The sequence below is a fragment of the Lycorma delicatula genome, chromosome 5, assembly GCF_047948215.1.
Source record: "Lycorma delicatula isolate Av1 chromosome 5, ASM4794821v1, whole genome shotgun sequence".
Classification (NCBI taxonomy): Eukaryota; Metazoa; Arthropoda; class Insecta; order Hemiptera; family Fulgoridae; genus Lycorma; species Lycorma delicatula.
In genome coordinates this window covers 107,113,604-107,141,457 of record NC_134459.1, presented here as the reverse complement: position 1 = coordinate 107,141,457, position 27,854 = coordinate 107,113,604, and the positions used below count along the sequence as shown (strand labels likewise).

The 27,854-nt window shown below is 30.5% G+C and overlaps 1 protein-coding gene across 1 annotated transcript; it reads right to left on the bottom strand.

The window, feature by feature from the left end:
- Window positions 1–121: 121 nt before the first annotated feature.
- On the bottom strand, window positions 122–26,430 carry LOC142325721 (uncharacterized). The gene is made up of 5 exons (XM_075367753.1): window positions 26,213–26,430; window positions 25,022–25,148; window positions 4,432–4,584; window positions 2,958–3,095; window positions 122–496 (listed from the first exon to the last, which is right to left on the bottom strand). Exons 1-5 carry the CDS (start codon window positions 26,428–26,430, stop codon window positions 416–418), a joined length of 717 nt encoding a protein of 238 aa, XP_075223868.1. The 3' UTR covers window positions 122–415.
- Window positions 26,431–27,854: the final 1,424 nt, after the last annotated feature.

Below are 27,854 nucleotides of genomic sequence, written 5' to 3'. Positions count from 1 at the left end.
ACTGGACTGCTTAAATTCAAACTAGATAATTTTTAAAAAAAACTGTTATATGAAAAATTTAAACACTATTCAAATAAATCTTTGCTTCAAAACGACTTTTTTTTATAAATCTTTATTTTACTGGATTTTTTAATGAATTTTTTCAATTCATTTAGCAAAAACATATACATATGTAGGCCTTTGTTAAACTAATTACAAAAACAAATTTCTACACATTGCATTTTTTGTACCGCATTACTGGTTTTTTTCTTACAATGTGCATATATTCAAAATTTTATTTTAATATTACTGCAATACATTTTTTTTTCTGTGTATTTTTTCCATAGGGTGTTACAAATTAAATATTAGAATGATATGTACAGTATATTATATAATAGCCGTTTTTAAATTTTGTAATTTAACCACATTTGTGTCTTCAATTGCTTAATGGATCTTTTTCAAGATCACCATTAATAACATCTAGCGATTGCTCTTTCAGTTGTTCTAAATCTACTTCCTGTAATAAAAAACAAAGTATGAATGCTATAAAGTAAATATGTTTATGATTATTTGTATAATTTATAAAATAAAAATAAATGTATCTCTAATTCACTCACCATACACATTAACGATGCAGTCACAGTTACATTATTATTAGGCGAGTGTAATGTGCAAGGTTTTCTGTGGGAAAACCAGTAAAATACTTGTAAAACATCTAATATATTTACCACAGTTACCACACTTTGTATGAATTAACTGTTGATAGAGTTATGAGAAAATACTGAATTTCAGATCTCTCATAACTGTTTCGTTTTTACAGTTCTTCACATTTGCCGGAAAATGGCAAATTTTGACTCATGGTAGTAGTGTTAGTTCAACAACATAAGTTTGCTATTTACTAAGGTAGAATGATAAACTTGTTCTCATTTTAAAGCTTATTTGATGCTCTTTCGTATGATATACAAAAATATATTTTCATAAATTATGATTTAAGTGTCACCACGTTTGACCTTGAATAACAGAAAAACCAGCCTTTATTTGTTAATATATATATGCTATTTGGCATTATACTATGAAGCAGTTGAAAAGATTTGAAACGAGGACTGCTTTGGGATCAGGAGATAAAAAACAAAATGTGTCAATGTTTTGCAAAATTTACTTTTTTAAAAATTAGTAATTAGTTTTATAAGAAGACTGCAATAAATGTTAATTAAGTCAAAATGATGTTGAAAATCATTTTGATTTTAAGTGAAATTAAGTTAATAATTATATGTAAAACAATAAATCTCTAACATTTTTAAGTGATCATAAAAACACAAGTATAAAACATAATTATGTATAAAATATAATTCTCAAGACTTATCTCTTCTAATAGAAGAGATACAATAATATGAATAATATCTGTATGACTAATAATTAAAATATAATAAAGCAGATCTTTAAATAATTACAGTTACGGCATTCGTGATTTGTACATTTTGACAATCTTAAAATCTTACACAGTATACATAAAGTAAGGCAAATCAATAAGAATTTCAAATTAAAGTTTTATAAATTCTTAAATTAACAGTTTCACTCCAGTAGCAGTTATTTTAAATAAATATATTTAGTTTATATTAATTTTAACAATATTTTCATAAAATAAATCAACAGCACTTATGTATTGATTAACGCTAATGTACTGACTTTTTCTAATTAGTCTTTGGAATGTAACGTATTACTTCAGAGGATTATATGTATGAACGTAAATGAAATTTAGTCATGTACAATCTCAGGTCAACCATTCCTAAGATGTCTGGTTATACTTGAAACTCAACCGCAAAAGGAAAACAGTTATTAATGATCTAGTATTCAAATCTGTAAGGTTCAAATCCTAGTAAAGGCAGTACAGATATGTACTTTTATACAGATTTGAATTTTACTAGATTAAGGATATTGGTATTGGGTTACAATTAACTGCCTATCTCAGGAATGGTCGACCTGAGACTGTACAAGACTAAACTCCATTTATATTCATATATATCATCCTCTGAAGAAATATCTTGCAGCGATTCCAGAACCTAATCAGAAAAAGAGAGAATGGTAACGTACTAATTAATTTTTCAAAGTAATGCTTCTAAATAATTAAATTTTTTATAATGATTTAATAAATGTAATCTGATATTTTCATTGGCTTTTAATTATTGCTACTTAAAAATTATACCAAGAACATTCTAGTATCGAGTTAAATTTTAAAAGTGTTTATTTGGTTATTTGAAATACCAAATGAAGTTTTTCATTTGCCCAAGTAATTTCCTTTTCAGATAATCTGTATCTATGTCCAGAAACAGTTTACGGATTAACTTCTGTTAGTATTTCCTGTCAAGGTAATATTAAAATATCACTGTGTGCTGGAAAAACATAAAAAGGAGATGGACCTTGAAAGTGAGGAAAACTTACTTCCGCTTCTTTTGTTGATTCTTTTCTAGATAATACACAAACTAACCACAAAGCACCATTATAATGCACAAGACAAAACCTTTTATATCATAAATTTGAGGAAAACCAACTTCTCTTTCGTGCAAAGCTTTAAGTTGTTCATATTCTTCATTTCTGGAAATAATTTTTGTTTTCCTGACTGGTAAAAAAGCACGCAACTTCTGAGTACCTTAGATTGCCATCGTTTTGCTAAATACTTTTCATTTGAAACAAATATGAAATCCATATTTTTAATATTTGACCAAGCCTAATAATAAAGCTGAGTGACTGTTGTTACTTGATCTTGCTATGGGCATTGTAAACTTCACCAAAACCAACAAATGCACTTTTTAATGTGATGTGGCAAACGAATGCCATTCTGCCCCTGGACCAAAGTCATCCTCATCATACATTAAATTCACAAAATTTTTACGATTTTTATATTGTGCTGCTGAGCCATCTGAGAAGTAAGTTTATTCACAATATTATACTATTCTTTTAAAAACTGAATTAGTTTTTACCTTTTTTAAGGTGACACTTTCATTTTCAACTTTAAAATTTTCTAATTTAACCAAGTTGGTCTCTTCAATTGCTAAAGGATCTTTTTCAATATCACCATTAATAACATCTAGCGGTTCCTCTTTCAGCTGTACTAAATCCTGTAATACAAAACAAAATATGAATGCTACAAATTAAATATGTTTATGATTATTTGTATAATTTATAAAATAAAAATAAATTGCAACTCTAATTGACTTACAACACACATTAACAGATCAGCGACTGTTATATTATTATTATTATTAGAAGACTTTAATGTGCAAGGTTTTACATGAGAAAATCACAAAAACCTTTCTTTTGTTAAATATTAACATCCAAATTTAAATGTTAAAAATGCTAAAGACAGCAACAAAATTCTAGCAAGTACTTTGAAAAACTATTAAACTACGAGGAACCTAAGGTAAGATTTCAATTCCAAAATTCAGCAATATGAACTGACAAATCAAAAACACATAAGGAAATAAAAATAGACAAACTCATCAAGAAAATAAACAAGGTAACAGGTGATGGCTTGATTGCAGCAGAATTACAAAAGAATCATGCAAACAGCAAAGAAAAAACTTAAGAAAGAGATATGGAAAACTCAAAAAAATTCCATTAATACATCCATTACACAAATATGGAAATGATACCAGAAGTAAATAACTACAAAAGGATTAACCTCTTACCTATGACGTACAAAATCCTTTCAAAAGGACTTCAAATTAGATCTAATTAATCGCAGACTATGGCTAAAAACATTTACCAAAAAGACAGAATTCATAACCATCCAAGATTCCCTAAAGTTCCAAAATAACAAAATATGGGAAAATCAATAAATTCAACAAATTTAAATATATGGGAGAAATAACCCAAATTAATGGTTTAGATAAAAAAGCCAATCAAGCACGAATGAGAATATTAAAATAAGCCTACCAACTAACAAAAGATATCTTCAACAAAAAGAATATTTCAGAAGATGCCTAAATCAGATACTAAAATAATCAAGTAGTAAAAAGTAGAGATGCACCTGTTTACATCAGATGCATATTCAGTTTAAAAACAGACAACTTAGTCCAACAGAATAAAAGAAGGTAAAAACTTGAGAAAAGTCCTATGACCAATAAGAATACAAGAATATAAATGGAAATTACGAATACAATGAAACCAAGAAAATGCCAATATCCACCTGAAAAAGATGAGCAAAATCATTTTTAACCCTCACAAAACCGATCTTCTACCACATTTACAGCAAAAATAATGGAAATCAACAATAGATTTCAGTGGTTTCAAATGAAATGAAAATATTTGAAGGCGATAGTACATTATAGAAAAATGTTAAAGATTTCAAACAGAAGAATAAACAAAAAACCAGAAAAACACAAAGAATGAGAAATTAATGCAAAATATTGCTTAATAGTCCTCAGATGGCCAAACATAAAAAAAAAACCTTACATGCTCAGATGATTTATCAGTTTCAGTCACGTGGGGTGGTAAAAAAAAGCATGTCATTTCTGCTACATTTTCTTGTTCAGTCTCTAATTTAATATCTTTATTAAGAGGCAGAGCTTCATTAATAAAAGTATTATTTGCAGGTGCAGTCATTATCTGTAAAAAAAAAGAAAAGAAAACAAATAAAAATTAAAAATATATCCATAATAAAAATATACATTTATAAATACTTTTATAAACACATCTCTTGTAATTACTGAATGACTGTTCTTGTTTTATGGTGGCTTAAATGAAGTTATGTTTGGCATTGATACAAGTATTCTTAATGAAAATAATAACAGCGAAATAATATTAACATAATGATTACCACGTGCAGCTCACCTTAAATCTATCTGTGAGGCCATGTGACACGGCTTGTGGCTCACTGGTTCTTATACAGAGTGCATTAATCTGTATTAACCGATAGTAAATAAGGCTGGAACAAGCAGTTAATAGAGGCATTGGCAAGACCCCAATTCATATTTCACAGCAAATGGAAACCGATGAATTTCGAGTGAGCATGCAAAAAATGTGTAAACAAAAAAGAATCCCAATATTATTGTCCATTGTGTCCTTCACAACCGGCTCTTAATTTAACTCCTTGTTTTGATGAAATCTACCGTAAGTACATTTAGGCTAGTTTACATTTAGTTTCAATTTTTTATTGTTATTATTTCCATTTTAATATTTTATTATATTTACTACTGTTTATGTTATTCCTTTGAACTGTTTTTCAGTACTGTAATGTATTACGATTGTATTTGATAAAATTTTGATAACATTTAGTTTGATTATTATAATAAAATTAATAATTTATCAATTCTGATATTTGTGTTTTTATTTTATGTCTCGTCCAGTATAATAATTTACTTTGTTAAGTCTATAAAGTTCATAATATAATGCTACTATTACTGTGGATTGTACAGTATGAATAAAACTAATGAAAATATAACACGATAATTATTTTGTGTTTGGTGGTGAACGCATCTTCCCAAATCAGTTGATTTGGAATTCAAGAGTTCCAGCGGTCAAGTCCTAGTAAAGCCGGTTATTTTTATGTGGATTTGTACTAGATCGTGGATACTGATGTTCTTTAGCGGTTGGGTTTCAATTAACCAAAAATAAAATATGAGTTTTTTAAAAGGAAAACAAAAATATAGATTTTTCATAAGTTTCACTTAAATTTGCCTAAATAATTCTAAATTGAAGTCTATTTATTGTAACTGAAATACTACTAGTTGGAATATACTTATACTTACATGGAATATTTTTGATTTAAAAAAAAAAGTATTTTTGAGAATTGTTACTGTTTTCAGAAGCGATTGTCACTTTGTCTGGTTGTAAAAAATGAGAAAATCTAAAAATCTGATTTTTTTCCTTTAGATAGAAAAAGTAGTACCAGAGTTAATTTTAAATGCCAATAAAAAACTTATTTACTGAAGATAAAAATTGAAAATGTTAAATTTAAAATATCAGCTGGTTTGATAGAGCTTAGTTTTAAAAGATTCACATATTTCCACCATAGATAGTTTGAGAATAAATAATGTAAAAATTTAAAACACTTGTTTTTGCAACAAAAAAAATAATAATTATAAAATGATTATAATAATCATACCAAAAAATTAGAGATCCGGAATTAATATTTATATTTCTAAAATTATTAAAGGCATATGATTCAATAGAAGCTCTAGTTAAAATATTGAAATAATTTGTCAATAATTCTAAAGCATTATAAAATAAACATACTCAAAAGTAAAAATTTAAGGTTGAATTTTCAAACCCATTCAAATAAAAATGACAGTAAGACAAGGTGATGGTCTCTCACATCGTTCAATTTTGCTCTGGAAAAATCGATTGAAGAACAGAATATGAAAATACAAATACTTGTAAAAAAAAAATACAAAAGTAAACATCTAAATGTTTACATTTTACCATTAGTTGATATGGTAACTTTGGAAAAAACTTTAGATGGGAGAATTAAATTTCAAGAATCAGAAAAACATGCAAACAAAATAATCAAGCTATAAATTTAATATAATGGATTCGAATAATAAAAGTAGATGCAAATCATGAAAATTTCAGAAGAATCAATCAAAAGAGTCAAAAAGTTGAAACGCTTAGGTAAAATCATTACTTAAATATATTAGAAAAAAAATAATAATCTCCAGAAAACAAACAATGAAAAGTGGCTTTCATCTTAAAGAAACATAAAATAAAAAATTCCTATTAAAAATCAAAAACACTATAAAACCATGGTTTTACCTAGTACGGAAGGCATACAGAATTACTTAGGAAAATCTAGTAATTGTCCAAAAAATTATTTTAAGAAAACTCTACTGCGACAACTCAAAGATATTGAGATGATATTTATAAATTAAACAAATTTTGAAAAGTCATGAAATTATAAAAAGAACTCAAATCTTACGGTCACTTGAACGAAATGGATGGAAACTAAATTAATAAAACAAGTATGTAACTTTTTTTTGAAAAAAAGGAAAATCAAATAAGCAAGTTTTCAATGAGGATCGATTGAAATTCTCAACTGAAGAACGCAAATTATTAAATATTTCCAAAGAAATAATTTGTGATGAATTCTTTCAGAAAACTAGTGGATTGAATCTACATTTCCAAAGAAACAGAAAATGAAACACTGTGATTGTACCAAAGAAAGGAGAGAAAAGTTTAGGGAAAAATGAAACAATTTGGAAAAGAAAGAACTCTGGACTACGCCTGGTGATCCTTTGAAGGTCTAATTGCAAACAAAACGAAATAAAAATAGCAGGATATGCTATAACGTTTGAAATGTAGTCTAGCTTATCAAAACAAAACTGAATCAATCTGTTATAACATTCTTGGCTATTGATTCTGCACGTTATTTTATTTATTAGTTCACATCTTTTTGCATTGACAATTGGATTCACACATTTATACACTGAAATTTCCTAACTGAACGACTGTAATTACCAAATTTATCAGGAATGGCAAAAAAAGTTCTTCGGCAGATTCACTTTATAATTTCATCCGGCTTAAGAAGCCAAATAAAATAACTTTATCAAAAAATCAACAATTTTTCTCAAGAATTCCTAAGACTTGTAACTTTTTTAAAACTATAAAACTTTTCTTTACTATAACTTTTTTTAAACTACAATAAAAGTGGCTTCTTCAAAACAAACAATATACTACATTTAAGAATTCATTCAGAGTTGTATCTTACTGGACAATGTTTTATCTAAAAAAGCGTCTTCATGAAAATAATTTCATTACAATGAATAAACATTGAAAAGTATTTTTTTAAAAATAATGATTGCCTTTACATAGTCATTTTTAATATAGTTATTTAGAAGATACTTAATGCTACACATTAACTTAACACAAATTAAGTAACAGAACCACCTATGATCTCACCCATTCATGTCAATTTACTTCTGCTGGATTATATAATTCTATGATACAAGCATCATGAATATTATATTCGCTCAAAAAAGTGAAATTAACACGCTAAAGAACATTAGTTTGCCTGAAGTCTTATACTGTTCGAAAGCCCTATGGAATTTCTTAGGAAAAAAAAAGGCCTCTTAATATAGTCTTATATTCTCATAATTAATATAGTCTCTTCTTTTAATTAAATTTTTCCAAATGCTTCTTTCTTCATCAATTTGTTGCAACACCTTTTCATTTGTCACTTATCCACCCATCTGATTCTAAAATCTAGTAAAAACCTTTCTTTTCAGGTACTCCGATTGTTCAAGTTTCACTTCCATATAAAGCTATACTCCAAACATACACTTTCAAAAATCTTTGATTTAAATTAATTTTTGATGTAAACAAATTATGTTTCTGAATGTAGGCTCGTTTCGCCTGTGCTATTCGGCATTTTATATCGCTCCCGCTTTGTCCATCTTTAGTAATTCTACTTTCCAGATAACAAAATTCTGCTACGTCCATAATCTTACTCTTCCTATTTTTATATTCAGTGGTCCATCTACATTATTTCTACTACATTTAATTACTTTTGTTTTGCTCTTGTTATGTTCATGCGCTAGTTCTTGCGTAAAACTTCTTCCAAATCGTTCATTGTTTCTTCTAAATATTTTTTACTCTCGGCCATAATTAGCATATCATCAAAAAATTGTAGCATCTTTATCTTTTCAGCTTGTACTGTTACTCCGGATCTAAATTGTTCTTTAACATCATTAACTGCTAGTTCTATGTAAAGATTAAAAAGTAACAGAATAGGGAACATCCTTGTCGAACTCCCTTACGTAATGTTTATTACGGTTTCTTTCTTAATTTCTTCAATTATTACTGTTGCTGTTTGGTTCCTATAAATGTTAGCAATTGTTCTTCTATCTCTGTAATTGAAACCTAAATTTTTTAAAATGCAGAACATTTTATTCCAGTCTACGTTATCAAATGCCTTTTCCAAGACTATAAATGCCACGTATGCAGGTTTGTTTTTCTTTAATCTTCCTTCTACTGTTAATCTGAGCCCTAAAATTGCTTCCCTTGTCCCTATACTTTTCCTGAAACCAAACTGGTCTTCTCCTAACACTTCTTCCACTCTCCTTTCAATTCTTATGCAAGAATTCTATTTAAGATTTTTGATTTGTGACTAGTTAAGGTAATTTTTCTGTATTCCTCACATTTATCTGCTCCTGCTTTCTTTGGTATCATAACTATAACACTCTTTTTGGAATCTAGCGGAACAGATATACGATGTATATAACGTATAAAATATATTATTATTAACTGATCAGAATACAAGATTTAATTAACTCATTTAAATAAACTTTCTTGGATGCTAAAGTAACATCTTGAAACTTCAAAGCCAAGAGGAAAAATGATCTGTCATTAACGGTGAGCCTTTATGGCGTAAGCCATACTGCTGGATTGAAAGCACGGGAATCTGTGGATTCATTCAACTACAGCCAACAAAGTCTATTTTTTGTGAAGGTAGATCCTTTCGATGGCTAAATTCTTGCTTGTGACCATAACTGTGTATAGACATCGACCGCAATGGTAATCGCGCAGCTAAAAGAAGAGTTGTTACACTAAATTAGTCTAGTCATAAAAGGAGGTCCCTGACTTCTTTTAACTTTATTTTATTTTACCAATTATAAGGCCAAATTTGGTATTTTAAATCGATGCGAGAGTAGTCTACGTACATTTGACTAGGGACTAATAGCTCTATCTACGCTATTATCTATTTTATACCTGAATATAAGTTTTAAATATTTAACTTTAACAGTAAAATGACTGCTAACTAAGAACTAAGATGCAATTAGCAACAGTTCCAAAGACTGGACTGCAGGTCTATATGCCATAATTAGGTAGCCTAACGAGGTAGCACAATAAAAATTAGTTAAAAAATAAAAATTGATTCATTAAATTTTAATCTCCCTCATCTAGAATTGAAAACGATTTGTTTGTTTACGTCACTTGTATGAAAGGGACAATTCTGTTCATACATTTTGTAAATTAATCATAGTAAACGATATTTTCTCATTAAAGCACAATAATTTTTTTGATTTATTTATAACTGGAAAATAACTGATGCTTTTTTTTTTGTTGCAAACCCCAGAAATACATATATATGACAAATATCAGTACGCAGGAACCGATCAGAATAGATTACGTAATTGTAAATTTCTATGTTTGAGTTTATTGTTCAAAGAACTTTTAATTCTGTTAATCCATATATCGATTGCATTCATTGTAATTTTCCTTATATTATATAAGCCTTTTTTAATATTGTATCAAAAATGTATTCATAATCGATCGTTAGAATTGAAGTAATATACTCGTGCTTGTAATGAACCACCGTGACACATAATGTGTTTTTTCATTCCATTCTTTTTATATTCTTCTGAAGACGGGTGTAACAGGTGAAAACCTTTCGATATATTTTATCGATAAGAGATTGTAGATTGTTGTTATTATTATATAATTTTTATTTCTTTTTGCAGGGAAAAAGGATGGATATCATCAGATGTGGAAGAAATTTATAAATCATAAAGATTTATTATAATTAAAATTGTAATATTATCGTAATGTATAAGTTGTTTTTACTATGTTATAAGCCTGTAATGTGAAATGTATCACAGACATAAATACTGTTAGGCTGTTCTTATCAAGGTTTTGCCACGGTTTCCCTTGATACAATAGGGCAAATGCCGGAACAGTTCGTTTAGTTTTCCGTGGAATTTAATCTTTGATATCATTATTCTCACCTAAAATAATAATAAAAATAAATATTTATTTATAATTTTATTTTTTGTAGTTTTTTTTTCATTACCTGCTTAATGCCGAATTAATGTGACCCCATTAACCACTAAAAGTTGAAATTTAGCTCAAATACTAATTTTCTATCGGCTAGATGGCGCTCCGCCGTATTACAGCAACCGTGTCCGTGCTGCATTATACATCGGTTTCAAAACAAACGGAATGGAAGAGGAGGGCAGATCGCACGGCCACCAAGGAACCTAAACCCCATTAGATTTCTTTTTGGGAGGGCATGTAAAAACCATTATTCGGAAAAAAAATCCGCAACATCAACCATCTACAGAAGAGGGTTGTTGCAGTACGACGGTAGCATACATTACACTCGACATCCTGACGAGTACGTGGGAAGAGCCGGATTACCGTCTGGACATTTGCAGGGCAACGAAGGGTACATATATCGAAGTACACCAAGAAAAACTTCAGAATCTACCCGTTAAGGATAGACACTAATGTACAGTAAGTAAGTTATAATTTAATTATATTTACTACCTTAAATATAATGCCGTTTAAATCGTACTTGAAATCAAACAGTTCTTATATAAAGACTCTGTATGTATATTTATTTGCGAGTAAAATCATATTTCTATGGTTTGCATAATTTTTCCATACGCAACATACATCCACACGTGGATCTAACTTACGAAGGATATCTCTACAGTAAATTTAAAGTAAAGTTTTAAGCGATTCAACGGAACATTTTGGCTGATAGGTTATATATAGTAAATACAATTTGATGCTGTGTTAATAAATTGTACTAAATCGCCTGAGGTTGTGTTTATTTTTTAGTATTAATACAATTTTTAACTGATTTTAATTTTTTTTTTTCATGTAATTAAATATTTTGTGACACTCATTGTCATGAATTTATCACGGTTATGTATTTATCATGATTTCCCTTGATCTATCCAGGAAAATCTTGAGCGGTTCTTCTACTTTCCCGTCTAAATAACGCAATAATAGAGCTGTAGTTCTAGAAGGAAAAAGTATCGTAATCTGTCCAATTTGGGCATATGCGATTTTTGCCGGATCTTGACGTTTTCGCATCTACGGAATCCAAAAAAACAGGATGTAAATTTTCCGAATGTTAATGTTCGTATGTACGAGTGTGAGAGTTCGGTGTTGGCCTTTAAATCTTCGACCAGATCAACCGGACCGATTTTGACCAAAGATGGTCAGTTTATTTCTATATATGGGGCGTTGATGCGTTAAATTTTAAACTTAAAAACTTAAGGGGGCGAGGCTGTAGAGCAAGGGCACCCTCAGTATCTCGAGATTTCACCTAATTAAAGTCATATTTTTTTTAAAAATAAAAATATTTGCGAAATCGCACACCTCCACCCCAATAAATGCTTTAAACTACTGCTATACGAGAATATTGTGACGTCAAAGGTGAGCGGTAAAATTAAATAATATTTAAAAGAGTAAAAAAAATAATTCGGACTGGCCGGGTCGCGAATTCGATCGCACGGTTAATTAACTACCTGGTGTGTTAAGCCTCACAGCTGCAACAATCTTCCGACGGTATAAGCGAAATTTGTTCTGTAACTTGTGAAATACATTAGTTAGTGCCGATTGTTGCCTCTAGTACCGTCACACCTGCGCGAATTAAATACGGTATGCGCGCGCGCGCTTTAGTTAGAATCATTGAATTAAGTAAAGGAATAAATATATTTAAATAAAATAATAAATATTTTAAATTAAGTTGTGTGTGTAAGCCGTGCATCAGAATTAGAAATAATGGCTAATTGAAGACTACAGAATAAAAAATTCACAGTCCACTTATTTTATTCTATTTCTATAAAAAATTATATTTTATTTATATATTTTTGTAATTTTTTTTTTTTTTTTTGAGTAAAATCAAAACTAGTAAACGGTTGCATAACTTCCCCAGATTTCCTCTTGACTGATTTTTATTTCAAATACGCCATTGATATTTAAAGTACAATCGCGAAATATTTTTAAATATCGAGTAATAAAATTTGAGTCAGATTTGAACCCCTTTGTCAAATTACGTTTTTACTATAAAAATTATGCAGTATTGAAAGTATATCGAGGAAAAAATCAAATTTCTTAGTAAAACATTTTGTTTCCTAGTCGATCTCCCCTTTATCAAATTATACTGCTTTAGATTATTTATAATTAAAAAAAATATATATATATATATATATATATATATATATATATAGCTGTAATGAGGATTACTTGAAATTACAAAAAAAAACCTCAAGCATAAAATATGTTTCTTCAATTGAAATTTAGATATGCTTACATTCAAATAGTTGGCTGGCCAGGTAAAATTAATAAGTCTTGTCTGGTAAGGTAAAATGTTTTGCCTTAATTCTTGCCAGTTTGGTAAAATTCAGCCAGACTGTAGATCCAAATAAAAGAGTAAACGCGATGGTTTTTCTTTACTTTATGAAATCTGAAGTGAAAAATCGAAAGAAATTGGTTTGAGAACTGTATTTTTAGTAGTTTCTGAGAAATCACGGGTTAAAAGACAAAAGATGTGTTCATTTCCCGCATTATGCTTCCGTTACTGAACCGTTTCAAAAAAAATCGGTTGTTTATTTAAAAACAATTAAATTATTTCATTCTACATAAACAATATTACTGTGTCGATAAAATTTTAAATTATACCGATTAAAAAGTAAAAAAACACTCAATTTCCTGTATCCTGTTAACCGTGTAAACAAATATAAATAATTTTCATTAACGCCTTTTGAATTGTGAATTATTATATATTTAGTCGCTTAATTTAGTTATCTCGATATTATTTAATCTGTTTTTATATTTATGGACTTTAATCGAACCTAACTTTATTTTTTAATCGATAGTGAAATTTGTCATGCCGACCTGATTAAGGTTTTACCACGGTTTCCCTTGATCCATCTGCACAAATTCCGGGACAGTTCCTTTTTTTTATTAATGAAAAAGCGTATTTACGCGTTCCCGAGTATTATATACTCTTATATAATATATTATTCTACACTAATCGGAATAAAAAAAAAATTATTTATTAACTTAATTAAACCCCAAAAGAAACATTTATAGAGGTATCTTTTACTTTCACGTCTCGATTGAAAGTAGATGAATAACTTTAGGCGACAGAACAATCAAATAGTGTAGTGCGGTGGTGTCTAGCTTTTATTTTATATATAGTCAGTTCGATTCACGGTAAGGGTGTGACATTTTTTATCATATGATCAACATCTACATTGATTCACTATAAATGTTGAATATCTCTCTAGAGAAACTAAATTTGAACCGCAGTTCTGCTACGTCAAACATTAGACGTAATAACTTCCTGATAGCCGTGCATGATGACTGAATCGGTCGCTGTTACCATCTATCTATCTATACAATGTTTATCGTTCATTTATTTTTTTTTTCGATCGACGAATTAATTCACCGCAGAAGCTTACAAAGAAACTTCTAAAGCGGGAACGAGAAAATGGAAATTTGTAGCGTATGAAAAATACCGTGTCTGGCCGGGATTAGAACCCAGTACTCTGAATGAACGGCCGAGACCGCTACCGCTTGGCTACGAAAATCGAGTAATTAATTTTATTTTTCACTTATAAGTCGGTTCAGCTATTAACTACGTTTTGATTGTTTTGTTATACGTTTACCATAACTTGGCGGCAATTCAACCCACGACTTTCAGTGTAACAGGGGGAGCAGTTATTTTTCCGTTGTTACAATCTTCATTCATTTTATTTATTTAATTTTAAATATTTATTTGATATCAAATTTCTATGCGCGCGCGTGCGATTGTTTTAACGTGTACTTTTATATTAATAATAAAGTCACCTGATTTGAGGTTTGTCCGAAATGGAACATTAAATAAACGGTAACTATCAGTTCTATTTTATTTATCGTAAATACAGGGTGATTTAGGAGGAAAGGGAAATAATTTGGGAACCGATTCTAGATTTTGAAATAAAGGAAAAAGTTCACATACAAACATATGTCCGAAAACGCTTCTTTGTAAAGTTACGGCTAGCATAGATTTCGCTCGGATTTCAGTACCCCGGTGAAATAAGTCATACTGAAATTTTTAAGGCGTTATATAAGGGGTAAAATTGATGTTTTTGACCTGAAAAATAGAATAAAAAAAAAACAGAACTATCATCCCTTATTTTCACGATATCCAGCGTAGAACAGAAAAGTTCAGTAACGAAAAGCACATTTTTTTTTAGGTTTGAAGTAGAATAACTTTGTTAAACAAACTTGTAGAGCGTTTAATTCTGAAAAAAATCGTTGTAATATACTCTATGGAAAAAAACTTTAAGGATTTGTAAAAATAAAAACAACAGTTTTCTTTTTTTTAGTAAAATATGTTTAACCTTTGAAAAAATAAAATAATTTTAATTTACTTTTTTAAAAAAATACTCACTGTGGTTTATATATTTTTTTAAATTTAAAATAAATGTTGGAAAATTCCACCCCAAAAATTTCTCCCCGTGACACGTTCTAGTAAGAAAGGGCCTAATTTTTTGTCGATCGTGCCGCATCAAACGTTCACCGAAAATTACGGCTGGAAATTTGATCCGACTGGAGCGTGTGGTTTTCTTCACACCACCGATGTGAATTTCACGTGTTGTTTACGCCTTACGGATACAAGTAGCTTCGTCCGAAAATAGTACGAATGAGTTTTAAAAGTAATTATGTTAACCCGCTGAAAAAACTCGTCCGGCACGGTCACCCAAGCTGGAAGTGTTGTATTTTCTGGACGTGACAAGGATTCAGTCCTTGAGCGTGTAATGTCCTCCGTACTGTACTTTGTAGAATGTCGAGTAGCGTAGAAATTCTTCCCGTGCTCGTTTTGGAACTAAACTTTACTACGTGAAGAATTTTTTCTTTTCATCAGCTTGTAACGGTTGCCGTTCAGATGAAAAAAGAGTGCTGCGAAGTGTGCTGCTCTCACGAAGATTATTAAATTCTACAAATCAATTTGTTGTTTGCGATCTAAATTTATTACGCTAAAAAGTTGTTTTTAATTTTCATAAATTCATTCGTTGTTTTCTGTTAAATTTTGTTCCGTTTTGTTTTTAGTAATAAAAGTTGAATTTTTTTTGTTTTTCGTAGACTTCATTTCATCAATTTTCTCAAAATTAAGTTCTCTACACGTTTTCTTAATCAAATTTACGCATTTTTCAGTCGTTTAACAAAGTTATTGTACTTCAAACCTTAAAAAACGTGTTTTTCGTCACTGAATTTTTCTGTTTTACGGTGGTTATCGTAAAATCTACGGGAGATAGAATATTGGGACCTGCTTTATTCGATTTTTCAGGTGAAAATCATAAGAACTCGTCAAATTTATACTTCTTTTATGACCCCCTTAAAAATTTCAGTACGACCTCATTTCACCGGGGAACTGAAATCCGCGCGAAATTTACGCTAACCGTAACTGGACAAACAAGCGTTTTCGGACATATGTTAGTATATGAAGTTCTTTATTTCAAGATCTAGAAATCGGTTCCCAAATTGTCTCCTTTACTACTGAATCGCTCTGTATATAAATTAATGCTGTTCTAAAAAGTTTAAAAATTTTAAAAAGTTAAAGCGATCTTTCTAAAAGAATAAAAAAACAAAGTTAACTTAAAATCTATTATACCGTATATAAAAATCTAGCGGTTTCTGAGAGTCTGTTACTCTTTCACGCAAAAAACTACTAAACCGACTTTTCTGAAATGTAGCATCAACATAAGTTTTGTAACTGGAAAGAACATATGATTATTGCCATCAGGAATTGTTTCACCGTTTCAAGATTGTGGCGGATTAACTAACTTACGGTAACAACCGGATCAGGTCCTTTTTAATTTCTTTTCCTCCCTCCAAAAGTTTGCAAGTTTCTCGCATGGAAATATTTTTTTAACCGTACGAAGGACAGGTAACCGACTACAACCACTATTTTTAAGATAGAAACCGACTATTTTGAAACCCGTATACTTCAGATCATTCAAAGTTTAGAATCCTGTACTGTTGCTCTGCAGAGATTACAATACAGTGATCGTTTTTAAAAATTGAAAAGATTTTGATTGTTATTTGTCACAAGAAGGATAATGAACACAGTAAGGCCCGGCTAGTAATATAGATAAAAAAGTAAATAACTTAATACTCGTTGAAATAACTGCATAATGATCAAAATCGAGCATATAAAAAGAAAATAGAGAGAAAACATTTTAGAGGTAATTTTTATTTATTAAAATTTTTTGTGGTAGCTTTGAGATGAATCGCTGAAAAACATTTGTCGGTGGTGATATATTATGAATTTTTGTAATATATGTTTTATATTTATAAAAAATCTTCCAAGCGATGATACTGAGCGTCACTTGAATTAGCGTCAGGCGTCGCAGGAACATTGACAACAGCGTTTTGCACGTTGTTGTCAACGGCATTGATTTCTATCGAACGTTCGCTTTCAGCTCATCGATATTGCGGGAGATTGATTCGGAAACCCTACTCTTCTCTTCAAATACCTGCTAAGGAAAAAATCGCAACTAAACAAAGTGAGGAATCCGAAAACCACCAAATCAACAGTCTCTGCTGACGGTTCGTTCTTCTGTAAAAACCGCACGAACGACTACAAGCTAATAGTTTGATATGTAACAAGTTGCTCCGTCTTGTTGAATAAAGGCGTACTATTTTTCACGATCTGTTAACCGAATATACGATTATTTTTAAATTGTACGGTACGCTTCTGTATTGACGGTCCGGTTAAAAAAAAATATCGGCCTCGATATACGATTATCAGAAACAGCACATATTTTCTAAGCGAAGTGGATGCTCAAACATTCGGTGAGGAATTTTAGCCACCCGCTACCTTGTATTTTGCCCTGAAGAAAGAATCCATTAATTTGTCGCATTCTTTTTTGCGATTGTGATAATTATAAACCGTCTCTGGTATAGGAGGTACCAATAAGAATTGCTTTCTCTGATAGTAATGATGTTCGGTATATACAGCCTTCGTTGAGGTGAAAGAAGTGAAGGTGTCATTTGTACGACTGAACATCATTTCAGTTTCAGTAGGTTAGTACCTTGTTACGCGACAACATATATTAGCTAGGTAAAGTATTTAATGGGAAACGGCTTCTTCCTAATTTTTCTTAAAGAATTTGCTAGCTGTAACTCGATTACAAACTGTTTTCGGACGTATCGTTGTACGAACCCTTCTTTTTAATTTCAAGCTCTAAAATCGGTTCCCAAATTATTTCTCTTTCCTCCTAAATAATCTTATGTGTGTATACATATATATTTAATTACACAAATTAAAATATAAAGTGTATAGTTTACATTTTATAAAATTATCTTTTTAAAAACATCATTTATGATAAAATAATTTCTTCACTAAAAGTCTATTTAAAGTTTGTAAATTCGATGCGACGATCAACTTGAACGTTTAAAAAATTTAGACGGGATTACTCTCCTTTTACAGTGAGAAGTATAATTTTTGTACTTATGAAATAATTTCATAGAATCGATACACGTACATAAAAAAATATGTCAGAGATTCGAATTAAATTTGATTTGACTATATTTATTCCTTATAATATTTAACATAACTAATAAATAAAATAAATATCGTGGAGGTTGGAAATTGAAAGCGCCCTTGAGAAGTTAGATCCGATAACGAAATTATTATCCACTATAGTGCATCTTCGGTAAGAAATTAAATGAGCTTTATACCCCTCAAAATTTACGCGCGCACACGTACACACAGAGAGAATGAGAGAGAGAGAGAGAGTGAGTGTTAGAGAATTTTCGCGCTGTCTGGGACAGAGTGAGGTTTAAGAAACGGGGTGATGATAGTTATTGTGATGTTTTATTACTTTCCAAGAGCGACTCTTATTTTGATAATCGTATTCTCTAAATAAGTATATAATTTCGTACCAAATTCTTACGGTATTTTGTAATTCACTTTTATTCGTTTCTGAAATATTAAATTTCGTATTTTAAAATGCTTGAAATTTATCGGTGATAAATTATAATTTTAAACTTGTATTTACGAGAATAAAGAGTAAAAATTGTGCGTAAAACATTGGCAAAAGACACCAGAATTGTAGGTAGTACAGGTAGACAGAAAGTTCTATGTTCAAACTTCGGTCAGAATTGGCTTTTTTTACGCTTTATTAAAATTTGAAATAAAAGTAAGTGACGAACTGAATGTGGGTCTATTGCCCATACAAATAAATAAATAAATATAAAAATGTATTAGGTATTAATACGTGTTAGGAATAGCATTAATAAAGATTACGAGGTCGAATTGTAAATAAAACTGGAAAAATTTTATCTGTTATTATGTAATATTTTTTTTGTAAATTACTTTACAAAACTGATAAATTTAATCGTAATATTTTTTTAAAAAATATTAAAATTAAGGGAGATTAATTATTATTTTAAATAAAATGTAATAATAGAGATATAAAATGATCGACAAATCTTGATTTAATTTAATTATATCGAACGTCTATATAAGAAATATATTAGGGATATTAACTTTGTTATTCGACCGCAATACACACACACGTACGCACATTTACGGTTGTATTTGAATTGTTGTACCATCGCGTGACCAGTACTGTCCGAGGGTAGCCAATAAGAGTGAAGTTAGCCACCTGCTGCATATATCCTGGTATGAGTGGTGGGGAACCAAATGGTACTTACCCACCATATGATGATGTCATAGCTCAAGACATTTTAATGAAGGATTTTACTGGAAATAAACCACTTATTGGAAGGGTAAATTATATATAATTCTTAGTAGATGTTCTGTTGTGATTGTTTTTTATGTTTGCATTTATATATGTTTATATTTTTGTAATTAGTTTTACCTAGTTTTTTTTTTTTAATTCTTCGGTTTTAATTTTAACACAGAAAATAATTTTCAAATTCTTTATAATAAAATAATTTAAAATAAGGATGAAATTTCCATTTAAGATATCATTATTTAATTATGTAGAAGCTTTAGGTTTTAAATCTTTGATATGTTTATTATTTTTCACATAACTAAAATTGATCTCTCAAATTGGCTATTAGTGAGTCTTATACCTGTAGTAACTTGAAGAATAGATAATTAATCTGTGTTAAATCTTGAACTGTAATAATATATGAAATATGAACATTTATAAAAATTCATTTTTCCATTAATTACATTATTTATTTCATTGTGTTTAATACTTTTCACGTACATCTCTGCTTTATCAGAATGTGTTAGGTGGAAATTAATTTTATATCTACATTTTAATTTTATATGTTTATTTGCTGCAAAAATATTGTGCACTGTTATAAATAAAGCCTAGTGTCAGATACTTAACGACTGTTTTTAGTATTTTTATCAAATAGTGAAGACTGCATTCAGATATTCGTGTATATGTTTTATGTTATCAAGGATACCGACTTTTAAGCAAGTCGTAATTTTCAAATTCTGTTTAGTCTTTCATTAATTTAGATATATGTATGCATATCATCATTATGAAATATATCATTGTTATCAGCCACCGCAAGAGAAAAATCTCTTTAGCATGTTTCCAACTAATATGGTCTTCTTTGATCTTATGTTAATTTGGTCCGATTAAATTATCATCAATCCAATGAGCCTTTGGTCTTTTTCATGAGTGTTTAACATCTAGCGGTATCCATATTGAAGTGCTGCTTTAGTCCATCTGCCATTAGTTCTTGTTTCATGGCTTGTCTACCCCAATTTTAATTATTTAACTTTCATGATATGCGCTTTCGTATGTTCTTGGATTCATTTACAGGTCTTTGTATCCCATCTGGTAACTCCAAGGACACATCATTCCATATTTCTTTGTGCTACCCGCAGTTTCTTCTGAAGTGATTGAACAGTTAATGTCAGAGTTTCACTACCAAAGAACTGGAAGGATGCATCGATCGAAAACTTTCTTTTTAAGGAAAAGGGGAGTTTATTCTTGAAAATGATGCTAAGTCTCTGAAATGCCTGCCACCCAAGCTTAACTTGTCATTCAATTTTTTCATTGGCCAAGATATATGTAGTGATCTATCTGTTCTAGATCTTCTCCAAAGACAAAACTCTTTATTTCCTTGGCAAACTTGTTGAATATCAAGGCAGACTGAGAAGAGCATGAGTGATGTAGTGGTGCCTTGTTGTACATCTTTTTGTACAATTATTTCTACTTGTTTGTACGGATGATAGCTTTTGCTTCTTCATATATCAATTGTTGCAATTTTATGTAAACTGTGTTTACACCAATGCCTTGTCATAGTTAATAAAAGCCATACATACGTAGGGGCATAGTATACTGTGTATTTCTATGACTTTATGAACAACCTGGATGTGATCCATTGTGCTAAAACCACTTCTGAAGCCTGCTTGCTCCTTTGGTTGTAATTCATTCAGAGTTTTTAGCATTGTTTTGGCTATTGTCTTGGTGAAAACCTTTTAGATAACTAAGAGGAGGCTTATTGGGCGATAATTTTTCAGGTCTTCCTGAGTCCTTATGTAGAAGAATCGTTTCAGCAGTTTCAGGATCTTTTGGTTTTTGAAGCATCTTAACTGCCTCAAGTGCAACCAATTTTTTCAAGTGCTGAGTGCAATGTTTTACCACAGCTTTCAGGATCTCAGCATTAATGTTCTCCGTTCCTGAAGCTTTCCTGTTTTTCATTGATTTTGTATCCTGTATTTCTTCTACTAAAACATGTGGTGCTTCTTCCACAGGAAACTCTTAATTTTGGCAGATTTTGGTCCTTTTATGAATTAAAATAAAATTTTTCAGTTATTTCTAATATTTCCTAATGTGTTCTGCATAAGAAATCATCTTCTCATTTTAAGCCAAAAATTTGTTTATTCACCGGTTTACATTTTGCTCTCTTACCTTCTTCCAGCATCTTTTGCACTAGTTTCATGTTAAACTGATGCATTTCTTCCTGGTTGCACTTCCTTACGATCTTACAGAGTTCAACATATTCCAATTTATTAATAACAAAAATTTCCTGAATCATCGTTTTATTCATCGGACTAATAGTTTCAATTGAGATTTTTGACAACGATGTTTGTCTGATGGTACTGTTGACTTAGCTGAATCAAATATACTGTTGACAATTCCTTCATTGTGTTTTTATATGTCTATATCTTCCAAATATTGCAACAGAGAGAAACAATTCGATAGATTAAGCTCAAAACAGCTCTTATTTTCTAATAGCTTTTCAGTGTATTTTCTTTTTCTGGAGGTTTTTATCAATTTTTCATCTTCTTTTCTAAAATTTATTCCCGCTTTAGATGTGACTATTCTATGATCATTTCCAACATTGATGCGGTTGAGAACAGAGTGCAATTGCATATTACTGCTTTATTGTTTGACATGATGTAATCAATTTAAAAGGTAAAATGTGACTTGTAATCTAATTTAATAGGCAGCAATGTATGATCTTTTTTTTTTATTGGTTATTAAAACCATTTTTACTTTATACATATATACTATGTACATTTTTACTTGAAAAAAATTAATATTTTATCATTGTTCATAATAAATATTCATGAATTCATTTGTAATGTATTTATTTAGCTTAGTTTACAATGAAAGTCAAAAAATAAAGGGGAATCTTGTCTCCCTACCACTCCTGCCATGTATGCCAGCAAATATTGTTCTGCTATAACTCATAACCTGTATCAGCTATTCATTGAAAGTTTTGTTTTGCCGTTAGCTATTTGTAATTGTGTTTAAAAAGTCTTTTTAAAATGAGTGCTCCTTTGTCTGATTGCACCAAGGAAGAAATGCAAGCAGTGATACGTTTCCTTAGTTCAGAAGGGATGAAACCAGCAGAGTATTTTATCAAATACAGCAGCAATATGGAGAGAGTTGTTTAAGTGGAAGCAAGATCCATGAATGAATTACTCGCTTTAAAAGTGGTAGGATTTCTCTCTGTGATGAACAGCACATGGTAGGCCTTCTACTTCAAAGACTAATGACAGTATTGAAGTGGTTAAAGAAATGATTCTCGGTAATTGATGAATTACAGTTGACATTGCAAATGAGTTGAATATAAGCCATGGCTCAGTATTTTCAATAATCCACGATCCTTTAAACTTTTAAAGAGTCTGTGTTTGCTGGGTTTCACATTAATTGTCCGGCATCCATAAATAGAATCATTTGAAAATTTTCCAGATGCTTTTGAAACGTTACGAAATTGAAAGAGACTCATTTCTTAAGTGAATAATAATCGTTGATGAGACATGAGTTCATCACTTTGAACCCAAGAGTAAGCGACAAAATTTAGTGTGTAAACATTCTTCATCTCCCACAGCAAAAAAGTTCAAAACTCACATGTCTGCAGGAAAGGTGATGATGATATTCTGGATATGGAAGGTTCACTTTTGGTTTACTTCACACCTAAAGGTCAGTCAGTAAACAGTGACAACTACTGTGAGCTACTATGTTTACTGAAGCAAAATATCAAATCCATAAGACACGGTAAACTTTCTAAGGGCATGATTTTGCTTCAGGATAAAGCTTGACCTCATACGGCCAAAAAACAGTGCTTTCTCTTCAAGACCACCCTCCATGCAGTCCAGACCTGGCTCCAAGTGATTTTCATCTTTTTGGTCCATTACAAGAAGAGTTACAAGGGAATCATGAGTCTGATGAAGAGCCCATAGAAGCTGTGAAACATTTTCTGCACACCAGACCGAAAACTTTCTTCCAGGAAGGAATTTAAAAGATGGACTAAGTGCATAGAAGTAGGAAAGGATTTGTTGAAAAATAATGCATGTATCATTTATGTAAGTACAAATAAATATATTGATTTTTTGAATTCCACTTTTCTTTTTGGCTTGCCCTCGTAATAATAATACTGTGTTTATTTCTAACAAAAAAATGCATTCAACCTGAAAAGACAAAAAAAAAATTACATTCGATTTAAAAAAGAAACACAACATAATATACTCATTACTAATAATATAACAATAAACAAACTGAAAACACTTTCTTCCAAACGTGGACATGACCATAAGGTTGTCTGCTCAGTCGGCAAAAAGTTAGAAATTACTAAATTACCCATTATTACTTATTATAAAATTACTTATACTTTGTATTTTTTACATACAAAATAAAACATTCCTCCTTTTCCCCCCTCATCTTTGACCATTTTATGCAATATTCATACAATGGGCATGCAGTGGTAATAAAATGAAAAAAAAAATTTATAATATTGTACAAAAATTAGTTAAAAGTTAAATTCCGTTATCAATCTTTTCCTACGGGCTAATGCTTCATTCAAATATTTCGCTAGAATTCTCCAGTCACTTCCATTTAACAGCCCAACTACTACACCTTCCTCTGTTAGTGTGCCTTTCCCATGCCATAATTTCTGATAAAATAGGACATTTACCTACAAAATGAACAATATTTTCCTCCTCACTGGTATTACATAATGAGCATATCCTGTCATTCAATTCCCTACTGGGATTAGAATTGAGAGGAAAGGATGCCATTTCTTGCTTTAAAAATAATATTCATAAAACGCCTAGTTTCTGTTGTTAATGTAATTATACATTCCGAGATCATGATCCAATTGAGAGAATGGACTGTGAAATTCCACCCTATGCACCAGACACAAGGTATTACTAGATAAAGATAATGGTATATTATCTTTAAAAAAAAACTTTTCTACAAACTGTTCATTGCAGACTTCACCACGGCGGTTTTTTCTTTGAAATGCTGGATCATTGGCAGCTGAGAAATAAATATCACCCCCAAATATTTATAGCTATTTACTACATCAATGGGATTGCCTCCAAATGTACATCTTGTATAAGGGTAAGCCCCTTAGTATTCCTCCCCATCTAAAAACTACAATTTTTTACTTATCTAAATTAATATTTAATTTCCACCTGCTGCAGTAATGAAATTTGTTGATCATGGTCTGAAGTGTTTTCGGCTCAGATGCTAACAAAACTAGGTTGTTGGCATAGAGTAACGCTCTGATATTCAGGTTACGGATTCATATTCCTTCACCCATTTCCTCTTGCAAATCATTTACAAATAGAGCAAATGATAGTGGCGAGAGCAAGCAACCCTCTCTGACACCACAAGAAGTACAAAACAAATCGGTTACTCTGTTTTTACACCAGACAAAAGATTTAGTGTCTTCATAAAATACCTGCACCAAATTTAAAAACTTACCAGATAATCCTAGGAGGAGAGTTTGTAGAAACATTCTTGTCGGTCTATGTTATCAAAGGCAGCCTTAAATCTATAAAAAATAAAAAAAAATTCTTTCCTTCTTTGCAAACCTTAAGGTTAATTATACTATAAAGATTAAAAACATTATCTGTTGCAGAGTATCCTCTGCAAAAACCTGGTATTAATTTAAAACCCCATTCCTGGATATCCACTCTTCTAATCTGTGCAATAAGATACCTGTAAATAGTTTCAACAAAGAGCTCAGAAAGGATATACCTCTACAGTTACCGACTTCCTGCAATGATCCTTTTTTGTCAAAGGGGAAGATTACTGAGTTCTTAAAGGAGTTTGGAATGTTACACGAATTAAAAATAAAATTGAATAAATTTAGCACTAGGGATAAAAATTCATCTGGAGCCTGTTTATAAAACTCAAATGGGATTCTATCAATACCTGGGGCCTTATTGTTTTTGACTTTCTTAATTATTATAGCCAATTCTTCTTTTAAGATTGGTTGGTCCAATCTTAATTGGTTGGAGCATTCCAAACATCCAGACTGATATCGCCTGCACTCATATATGGCTTAATCTTAAAAGACAAATAATTCCCAAAACTGTCCCTCATGTTACCAAATTTATCAGATATTTCAGATATATGGTTGCTACACTTCTTCCTGCACAACCTTTTGAACTCTTTATTAGCATCCATATAGTCCCTCTTAACTACCTCTGAATCGTTAATGTGGTACAATTTAAGTAATCTAAACACCCTGTCCCTGGCCTTCCTACACTTAGCTTCAGACCAATTTTGTTTGAGCAGTACTACTTGTACTTTTCTGCCATCGCAGTTTAAATTATTAGATGCCACCGTATAAATACAATCATTCAAACATCAACCACCTCGTTTGCATTTTAAGGTAATGGGCCTAATGTTATTCATAATTCTCACAACCTATTTGTGTAAACTAAATCATCACTTTTAGACCAACGTAATTTTGAGAGCAAGGGCAGAATTTCTATCTGTATTAATTTCACCATAAATTTCAATTTGTAGTGGTATATGATGCAGAGAATGCATTTGGAATGACTACGAAATCCTTAATTATATCTAATCCATCAAACGAGACAGTCAAAATCTATAACTAAGGAATGATCTCCTACCACCAATAAAAGTATATTCTCCATTTTTATTATCACCCATCCTTCCATTCAACACTATTTAATTAAAAGATGCACATTTTTATTAATCTTAGACTCTTTCTAAATGCAACTATATCTTTAGAGTGCCTTGTGTGCTCTAACCTGGCACCTATATCTAACTCTTCTGGTGTGCTCTGATCACTATCAATTCTCACATTGAAATCCCCTATCAGAAGACAACATCTGTTTTCCCCATGATCCCCCATCCAATTTTGCAGTTCACAAAAACCTTTTTCCCATTCTACTTCACTATTTCCTGATAAATAAACAGGGAACAACAAAATTTCCTTCTGTGGATGCTGAAATAGAATAATGCCCATTCCATTTATAGCCTACTACCATTCCACCTTTAGGTCTTCCCATGGTGAATTTCTGGTAGCTGGTAGCCATCAAATTAAGTAACCTGAAAAATAATTTTCCCAGGAATCTACCACATCAGATTCAACATGCCTCTCTGTTAGAAAGAACACATCATAACTACTAATGAAATTAAAAAGATCTAAATGACTTTTCAAAAAAAAAAATAATCATGTACATGGGTACATGATAAGACTGCATGGATGATGGAAAGCTTAAGCTGGCCAAAAGACTGTAAAATCCCTCTTTCACACACACACACACACACACACACACACACATGCATGCGCGCGCAGTACATACAATATTTTCTTAAAATGAATTCTGAAGAGGATAATGTAAAAAAAAAACAACTTTGGGCCTTAGAAAAATTGTAAAATGTAGGTTGGCGTTAAATCAGTTTAAAACAAATTAAAAATTTAATTAAAACTGGTCTAATCGTTCTTAAATCAGACGAAAAAATATATACAAAGAAATTTAAAATGAAATATAGAAATCATATTCCTATTCTAGGATCAAACCCGCAAAAAAAAAAAACAAAAAAAATTTCTACAATAAAGAAATATTATTAAAAAATAATCATTTTTATTAAACAAGAGAAAAAAAGTAAATTCTTTCTTTATTTATCCATGCAAAAAAAGACGACGTTAAAATTCTTGTCTTAGAAGGGTGTAATTTGACAGATTAGCCCTTTATCATAACATATCAAAGATAGAAAAAATTGATTTTTTATACAGTTAAGTCAAAAAAAAGGGTTACCAAAAATTATAAATAATTTATTTATTATTACATTTATCCTTAGTATTATGATCTCAGGCATGTTTTTTACGTAACAAGGAAATGATTAATAACAAATATTGCAGGATTTTTACCGAGAAATCTAAATTAGTTCGCGTTTCTAATGATTTAATTTTTTTACAGTGACTTTTTTGGTCGACTTCAATAAAATGAAGGGTTTATTTATTAACCTGTATGTATATATATTTTTGCATGGTATTTGAGTATTACTTTTCTTAAGGATCGATTTCGATGGCAATTTTTGATTTTGTAAAGGTTGTTCCTTTGCAATTTTCTTTCCAGAAAAGTTTACTGAAGATTTTTCGAAGGAAATACTGTATTATCCACAAAGAAGATTTGAAGAAAAATTTCATTTTTTGTCTTATCACAGTTTAGCAGCGAATTATTAAAACATAATGATATGTAGCCTGAGGTAATTCTGATACAACGAGAAAATTAACTGGAAAACCTGAAGTAAAGTAATACATATTTTCATATTCCCGACAGCTTTAGCTCATGCTCAGTAACAGTATCTTTTAGTAATTTCTCATCAATCCTTTTCTAGTTGTTTTTTTTTTAATGCAGATTTCTCGCATTTGCGTTTGTTACA

Coding starts and splice junctions, on each gene's coding strand:
- LOC142325721 (XM_075367753.1), bottom strand. CDS start 26,430: ATGGGCATTATTCTATTTCAGCATCCACAGAAGGAAATTTTGTTGTTC. Junction 3,096..4,431: donor CTGATAAATCATCTGAGCAT/GTAAGGTTTTTT, acceptor TTTGTATTACAG/GATTTAGTACAGCTGAAAGA. Junction 497..2,957: donor AAAGTGTCACCTTAAAAAAG/GTAAAAACTAAT, acceptor TTTTTATTACAG/GAAGTAGATTTAGAACAACT.